Source organism: Gekko japonicus, unplaced genomic scaffold, assembly GCF_001447785.1.
Source record: "Gekko japonicus isolate JY-2015 unplaced genomic scaffold, Gekko_japonicus_V1.1 scaffold190, whole genome shotgun sequence".
NCBI lineage: Eukaryota > Metazoa > Chordata > Lepidosauria > Squamata > Gekkonidae > Gekko > Gekko japonicus.
In genome coordinates, this window is record NW_015160841.1 from 1,087,997 (window position 1) to 1,097,108 (window position 9,112).

Here is a 9,112-nt window from a genome sequence, read left to right on the forward strand (position 1 = left end):
TGGTGGGAAAAAATAACATTTTTCCCACCATAGAGAACAATGGAGGGGATGGGGGCAACCTGTTTGGGGGCCCATAGAATTGGACCCCCTGGTCCAATGCTTTTGAAACTTGGTGGGTGTCTTGGGGAGAGGCTTTACCTTGTGAGTTTGGAGCCTCTCAAAGTGTTGGGTTCCAGCAAGCTCAGCACTTGAGCCAGTTTCTGGGTTTGACTGAGCTGGGATGCAAGCTTTGGATATACCTGGATTTATTGTAGGGAGAACGCCTCCTACTTGGTTTCCTTGGAACAGAAAGGCCATAAAGCTAACAATGTATTCTGTAACTGTTCCGCCTGTTTCTCTTCTTGTACTAATCTCATAATGTGGGCAGGTTTGCAAACCTGGATCAAGGAGCTGCGGTAAGGAGGGAAATCAGTTGAGTTCTCCCTTCTGTAATGGTCGTTCAATAGACAATCCAATATCTGGTTTATGTAGGAAGTTTGGTTTGCATTAACCACACTTTGTATCAGTGCACATGATGTGCACATGATGTATCAGTGCACATGATAGCTCAAAACCATAACTAATGCCAGGAAAAGGAAATTGCTCTGGAGAGGGAAAGATGGAATATATATTCACAATGCTAGTGGTAGTTTGTAAACCCTGATACCTTGGGAGCTGTGAGACAAATAGGTTATGTTTGGAGCTAGCTATTGTGTTCTTTGTTCAAATAGTTCAAGATTTTCTATTCTTTGGTCCCATCATCAACCAAAAAGCAGACTGCACCCAAGAAATCAGAAGAAGATTGAAACTGGGGAGGGCAGCCAGGAAGGAGCTAGAAAAGATCCTTAAATGTAAGGATGTGTCATTGTTGATCAAAATCAAATTAATTCTTGCCATTACTGTGTATGGGTGTGAAAGTTGGGCAAGTTGGACAGTGAAGAAAGATGACTGGAAGAAAGTAGATTCCTTTGAAATGTAGTGTTGGAGGAGAATTTTATGGATACTGTGGACTGCCCAAAAGATAAATCAGTGAGTTCTAGACCAAATCAAGCCTGAACTCCCCCTGGAAGCTAAATTGACCACACCGAGGCTATCATACTTTGGTCACATAATGAGAAGACAAGTCACTGGAAGAGACAATAATGCTGGCAAAAGTTGAAGGCAGTAAGAAAAGAAAGACCCAACTTGTGATGGACTGACTCAATAAAAGAAGCTACGGCCCTCAGTTCACAAGACCCGAGAGAGTGGCTTAATGATAGGATGTTTTGGAGCATGTTAATTCATAGGGGCGCCATAAGTCAGAAGTGACTTGATGGCTCTTAACACACACACACACACACACACACACATTGTGTTATTTTCTCCCCCCCCCAGAACCTGTAAGTAATCAAATGCGTGAATCAATGTTCAAATGGTGTATCACTATAAATAACATGGATCATCCTTTCTCTTGTGTCTTCACAGGGTGTGTGATGATGGTGTCTATAATAGAACAGCTGACCCAGGCCCACAAGAACTCTACAGTACAAGAAGCTCTGGAGAGACTCTGTAGCTACTTACCTGGTAAGACTGATGTGCCATATTTCAGTCTGCACTTCATAATCCAAAATGCACACTTAGGTCTGAAAATGTATTATTATTTGCTTACGTCATCTATGCCCTACCTTTCTCCCCAATGGGGACTCAGAGTGGCTCACACAATTCCCCTCTCCTCCATTTATTGTCATGACAACAACCCGGTGAGGTAGGTTAGGCTGATAGTAGGTTACTGGCCCAAGGTCACTCAGCAAACTCCCATGGCAATGTGTCTGCTGTTATTAGTCAGAACACCTTGGATTAATGGAATGGTATGATATCAAATAGCTATTCACAGGCTCTGTCCCTTAATTTGTATGTTTGACAATGTTTTACAGTTTATCTTGTTGAATAATTCCAAGAATAGCAGCCAGCACTCAAACTGTGAGGGCCAGTGGATGCAATTAAAGGAATTAGTTAGGTGGCCATTCTTTTCCCCAGAGCGCTTGAAGGTTGCAGGTGGATAACCCTGTGTGAATGGGAGGTTCCTATGAAAAAAATATCCTTCCCATAGAAATGTGTCGTGTAAATAAGTACTCTGAAGCAGAATCCTTCTCCCTTCAGTATGTTAGGTTTTTATAGTGAGGCAGTTCCTGGCAGTGGAGAGCCAGTTTGGTGTAGTGGTTAAGTGTGCGGACTCTAATCTGGGAGAACCGGGTTTGAGTTCCCACTCCTCCACTTGCACCTAGCTGGATGACCTTGGGCAAGCTGTAGTTCTGTCAGAGCTGTTCTTGAAAAAGAGCAGTTTCTGTCAAGAGCTCTCTCAGCCCCACCTACCTCACAGGGTGTCTGTTGTGGGGAGGGGAAGGGAAAGGAGTTTGTAAGCCGCTCTGAGACACCTTTGGGTAGTGAAGGGTGGGGTATAAATCCAATCTCTCTCTTCTCTCTTCTCTTCTTCTTCTGTGGTGGCTGATATCCCTCCCTCCATTTTTCATAAGTGTGTGGAACATCAGCTAAAGAGGCAAATGGCCCTGCTCAAGCCCCTGAGAACTCCTAGAATCCTGGAGAGGGAAATTTTGGGAGTGGGGAGGGTTTGTGCACATTGTATCACTCCCCAGGGCAATTCTTCACAGCCCCCCCCCAGTTGTAACAGGGAAATGGAATGGCTGTGTTGTGTTTAGATATTTTGCATCCTGTCCTGTTCACTAGCTTCCCAGAGGCACTGGGCTGGCAGGTTTTTTTTTCATATATTTATATTCTTTACTACACTTTCTCCTAAGCCAATCACCATTTCAAAAGTCCTTTTGAATATTTATGAACAAGATTTGTTATGCCAAAAATAATTCTGTGTGGAATAATATGGCTGTAGCCAGATGATGTTTTATGCCTCTTTTCTGGAAGTAATGACAAAAGAAAACAGATGAATGGATGCCACACATATATATATTGTCACAGTGGTTAAAACTCCTTCATGTGGAACATCTTAGAGAAATTTGTTATCTCAAGGAAGTCAACAGCTGCCATGCTTTATAGGAAGACATGACCAACCTAATTGACTAGCTTTACAGTGAAATAATTGTAGCAAAAACATACCAACTTAGTCCTAAGAATGATCAAGACACAACCTATAATTATGCAATGTAATGTAATGGTTATTAGTTTTTTTAGATTACAGTCAGGGAGACCATGGTTCAAATGTCCACTCAGCTATACAGCCCTTAGGATGAACTTTGAGACATAGGACTGGCATACAGCTGTGCCCTTTCATGGCTGAATTTACTGCATACAACACCAATCGCAGCTGGCCTCACCAATCTTATTGGGCCACATATTCTTGTGTTGCTGGGAATTCCTAAACTGAGCTGGAAACCAAGGGGCATTTTTATCTCTGTCTCTCCCTGGAGTAGGGCTGCCAGCCCAAGGCTGACAACCAGTAGGAGACTCACCTGTATGTATGTGTGGGTGTGGGTGTCCTTTGCCAGCACTGTCATGACATTGGTGGCAGTGTGCTAACGTCTCATCTGACGTGACCCAGAAATGATGTTATCAGGTCACCAGCAATGCTCTAGCATTCAGCTAAACCTCTATGGTTTAACTCGGTAGTTTAACTATTGAGTGTTTCCTTCTAAGGAACTATGTGCTTTTGAGCCACATTTTTTTGTTATTTTGAAAAACATGGCAATATAATATTGATAAGTCAAAATAGCGTTGTGATGATGGTTTCAGTAGGTTCACTGAATTCCCAGCTTTCATTTGTATAAAAATGTAAGTCTGTATCCTCTTCCCTCACAGAGATATGCCTTTTTCCTTATATCTCCATGAGGGAAGAAGATAGAGACTTACTTTTTAAGACTGAAAGCTGTGAATCCAGAGAATCTGCTTACACTATCATTACAACACTATATCAATATACTGATAACTTAGTGCTTTTTAAAAAATGCAGCCACATTGTCGATATTTATTTATTTATTTATTTATTTTAATAATCTGCAGGAGGGAAAATCAGTTAAAATCTGCAGACCTTCAGTTCATCCTTCATTCTCTCGAGCGTCCCCCATTCCTCAGGACCAATGTTTCGGGAACCTTAGTGAGCAGCAGAGGGAAAGTAGAGGCAGGAAGCTCCCATTCCATTGACAGATGTGTCTGGATACTACCTACTATATTCTTAAAGTATAGTCCAGTGTTGACCACAGAACAACTAATAGCCTATTCTACTGCTACTGTCTTAATGGAAATAGAATTTCCAGTAACTTGAATCTCCAATAACCAGTCCAAACCTTTTGCTCACTGTTTGTCACATTTTACCAGTTTTGCTGGAGGCCAATAGAACATAGCTATGGTATCATGTCTGGCATCTGAGCTTCCCAAGGCTGGCTACGGTTGAAGAATGAATGCTCCTTTAGATGAACCCCTGGTCTGATCTAGCAAGGAAATTCTTGTCTTCTTCTGTGTTCTTTTGTATATTCCAAAATGCTTTTTATGTATGTATGTGTACTTAAAAAAAAATGTGTTGTTTTCCAGAAACATTGGAGTTGCAAAAAGTTTGCTTTTCGGTGGTTGGCATTTTTGCCCCAGATATAATTAAACTGTAAGTATTAATGGGCTGGGTTAAACATACACACAGTAGCCGTTTCATATGAAGTCTATAATTGTATTTCCAGACAGGATGAGAACCTTTATCTATTTTCAGAATGATCAGTGAATACACAATAGAATCTTTCACCATTTTTAATTTTATGTATTATTTTTACCTTTATTGTATCTAGAGCGCTCTCTCTGTGTGTCTCTCTGTCTCTGTCTCTCTCTGTCTCGCTTCATTTTCTAAAAGTCAATCCTGTTACTGCTGGTGAATTTAATTTAGTTAAGGTTGCATCTCAACAGCTGAAAGTTCCTGATGCAGGGAGTGAATTCCATGTGTTAATCACTCTTTGGGTGAATAAGTACTTCCTTTTATCCGTTCTAACCCGACCGCTCAGCAATTTCATGGAGTGCCCACGGGTTCTTGTATTGTGAGAAAGGGAGAAAAGTACCTCTTTCTTTACCTGCTCTTTCCCATGCATAATCTTATAAACCTCGATCATGTCACCCCTCAGTCGTCTTTTCTCCAAGCTAAAGAGCCCTAAGCGCTTTAACCTTTCCTCATAGGGAAAGTGTTCCAACCCTTTTATCATTCGAGTTGCCCTTTTCTGCACTTTTTCCAAAGCTATAATATCCTTTTTAAGGTGTGGTGCCCAGAACTGCACCCAGAACTGCACACAGGTGTGGTGCCCAGAACTGCTCCTCGGAGAAAGGGCAGAAATTAAAAAATGGAATGAACCAATGCAATAAACATGCAATACAACAGTGATGTGCCACCATATTAAAACGCACCAGATTGACATGCAAACTTATAACTGATTTGATTGGCACCTTGCAGTGCAATCCTGAGCAGAGTTACACCCTTCTAAGTTCATTGACATCAATGAGCTTTGAAGGATGCGACTCTTCTTAGAACTGCCTGCTCTCTCAGTCAACCAAGGCTTTCATCACAGATTCAAATTGGCTCACGGATTAATCATCAGGGCTGAAGTCACAAGGTGAATCATTTTGCAGACACTCCGATCCTCTCTTCCCTGAGACAAATTTGCTGAAAAAAACAATTATAAAATGGCCTTTCTGTAATGCCGTGGCCCTTCTGGCTTATCATATTCCGGGCAGCACGCTAAGAGGCCCAGTTCAGTTTGGTTCTTCTCAGCAGCCAGTCCAGCTCAAAGTTCCTCCTGGATGTATCTTTGCAGTCGCAATAAAAGTTATCTATCAGATACGAACATTTTCTATGGCCTCTCATTTATGAAACTTAGTACTTTCCTTCTAACTGGGCAGTTATTTCAAATCCTCAAGCGGCAGAACTCACCTTAGAAGGATGGTACATATGACAGTATGGTTGACCCGCTGTTTGCTTACTAGGGTTGCCAAATCGTTCTTACCTTGCGGCGGGGGGCTCCCGTTCGGCATCTTGAGTGCGTGTGCGAAGCGCGAGTGCGCCGCATGCACGTCACCCGGATGTGACATGATGACGCCGGACATGCTGGGGGCGGGGCCACAGCCATTTGAGGGGAAAACATAGAGTTCTCAAATGGCTGTGGCCCCGCCCCCAGCATGTCCGGCGTCATCATGTCACATCCGGGTGACGTGCATGCGGCGCACTCGCGCTTCGCACACGCACTCAAGATGCCGAACGGGAGCCCCCCGCCGCAAGGTAAGAACGATTTGGCAACCCTAGTAAGCAAACAGCGGGTCAACCATACTGTCATATGTACCATCCTTCTAAGGTGAGTTCTGCCGCTTGAGGATTTGAAATAACTGCCCAGTTAGAAGGAAAGTACTAAGTTTCATAAATGAGAGGCCATAGAAAATGTTCGTATCTGATAGATAACTTTTATTGCGACTGCAAAGATACATCCAGGAGGAACTTTGAGCTGGACTGGCTGCTGAGAAGAACCAAACTGAACTGGGCCTCTTAGCGTGCTGCCCGGAATATGATAAGCCAGAAGGGCCACGGCATTACAGAAAGGCCATTTTATAATTGTTTTTTTCAGCAAATTTGTCTCAGGGAAGAGAGGATCGGAGTGTCTGCAAAATGATTCACCTTGTGACTTCAGCCCTGATGATTAATCCGTGAGCCAATTTGAATCTGTGATGAAAGCCTTGGTTGACTGAGAGAGCAGGCAGTTCTAAGAAGAGTCGCATCCTTCAAAGCTCATTGATGTCAATGAACTTAGAAGGGTGTAACTCTGCTCAGGATTGCACTGCAAGGTGCCAATCAAATCAGTTATAAGTTTGCATGTCAATCTGGTGCGTTTTAATATGGTGGCACATCACTGTTGTATTGCATGTTTATTGCATTAGTTCATTCCATTTTTTAATTTCTGCCCTTTCTCCGAGGAGCTCGGTCTGTGCGTACCATTTCTCCTTCCCATTTTGTTCTCACGGCAACCACTGTCGCTTACCGCATTTTCCAGCCGTGGACTGGACAGCTCTCTAGCACCTTTGCCATACACCGAGTCAGCAAGCATCAGACAGCTTTCAATTTTAGCCTATGTATGTTTTCATAGGAAGGGCGTAGCAGTCACAGTTAGGCCCTACAAAGGGATGCTGGAAATTCTGTTGTAATTTATTTGCACAGTTGAAGTTTTCTGCATGACCTCCTGGATAGTTTTGTACATAAAGAGTTCCTGTTTAAGCCTAGGAATGTCTTTATTTTATCGTTCTGCTCTTACGGTGCCGTTGCAGACTTGGCCACTGATCACTTTGACTCAGGACCAAACTGGACGTGACATTTCAACGTCATGTGTTCTCTGCGGGGAAAAGCAGCCGTAGGCCAGCTGCTGGTCCCCATGGAGAACTCTCTCTGAAAGTGCTGTGGGGGCCCAGTTCTGGTCTGGACCTTGGCGTGGGAGGAAGAAGTGCACCCACCCCCTCCTCATGCTGCTTTCCCAACCCGAAAAAATGCTGGGGGGAATTATTTGCCCCATTGGGTGGCTTGCACATGTAGCCACCCAAAGGGGCAAATAATGCCTCCCCAGAGCTGTTTTGGGCTGGGGAAACAGTGTGGGAGGAGGCAGGAGTCCCTCTCCTCCTCCAGTGCTGTGGTCTAGACCAGAATCAGGGCATCGTGGCACTTTTAGAGGGTATTCTCCGCGGGGACTGGGGGCTGGCATTCGGCCGCCAGTCCCATGGGGAACACGTGACAAACATCACATCTAGTTAAACCCTCAGTCTCTCCTATATGGGAAAAGGAAGGGCAATGCATAGTCATGACCGTAGATAATCCCCTTAAAGGGCCTTGAGTGATAAGAAATGGTTTTGTTCAAGTGCCTACTAAAGCTTGGAAGAGCTGGACTTTGCACCTAGCTGAAGTCAGGGTGGGGAGACAAGTAAGTATCAGCAGGGGTCATTTCGTAGAAAAAGAGGTGCAGGAGCTCATTAGCATAACTCATTATCATAACTTATTTGCATATGCCACACCCCCTGACCTCACCAGAAGTGTGTCAGAAGGCAACACCCACCGCTCAGGCTCCACTGGACTGTTCTGGATTGCTAGCTATGGGGGGGGGACACGCAGATCTGTCCTTGCAGAGGAGGGTGAGCTTGTACCTGAATAAAACTTGGTCTTAAAGGTGCCACTGGACAGGGGGCTGGGGGGGCCTCTGCAACTCATCTGGCTGCTTCTTGCTCTGACTGATGGCTGCTGATAGCTGCTGGGAGAAGGGGGTGGGGCTTGTTACATGTGCCCGCCCCCTGGGCTCTTTACTGCCGGAGCTCTGCTCCTGTGCGCTCCTGCAGGAAATGACCCCTGACTCTGTATCAGTGTAGTTGCTAGAAGGTTGGATGTGGCCACACACCATGGCAGCTGCCACAAATGGGGGCAGGTGGAAACAGCAGCCACATGACCCTGGCTCTTGTTCTGTTCGTTGCTGCCACTGGTCCCCATCCCAGTCCTCTCCTTCACCTCCAACACACCTGCACTTGTAATGGCAATTTTCCCATACTCCCCCCCCCCGTCCAGAACCACTGTTTCCCCTCCATGTCCTGAAAGAGCTACACTGTGTCGTGCGGCTGAATGGAGAGGGGACCTTCTGAAGGGCTAATGAGAGGAAGTGTGGTTCTTACCTCCTCTGCTACCCCAACCATAGTGGCTACAGGTGGAGAATCCACCCACAGGCACCCAGTCATGGGGCTGGAGAAAGGGGGGGGGGATTGTTTTTGTTTTGCTTACTCAAAGAGGAACGAATGCAAGCCAGATGAGTTATGGACTGGGCATGATGTGGAAGCAGCCAAAGAGGGGAGGAGACAGATTCTTCTGTGAAAATAGCACAAAGAGATATTCAATTCAGAATAGCAAAGTGCCTGATGCATTATTGAGAACCGTTGTGTGACAATCTGTCAGGGATAAATATAAACCGTAGGTCCAAAGATTTAATAATGAATCCACAGACATAGATGCATAAAGCCCAGATGTCAGACTTGCTTCTCCAATGTGTAATTTGATTGATAAACAAAGGAGGCAGCAAAATGGTGGCTGAATCACCCATCAAGTGTTTAAGCAAAACTGTAATGCAGACAACTCTTTGCTTCA

At 44.6% G+C, this 9,112-nt stretch overlaps 1 protein-coding gene across 1 annotated transcript in view; it reads left to right on the forward strand.

Moving 5' to 3' along the window:
- Positions 1-9,112, forward strand: part of AOAH (acyloxyacyl hydrolase) — a 124,694-nt gene that overhangs the window by 32,527 nt on the left and 83,055 nt on the right. The window contains 1 exon segment of the mRNA XM_015419235.1: positions 1,444-1,542. Within this exon segment, the coding sequence (XP_015274721.1) occupies positions 1,444-1,542 (99 nt within the window).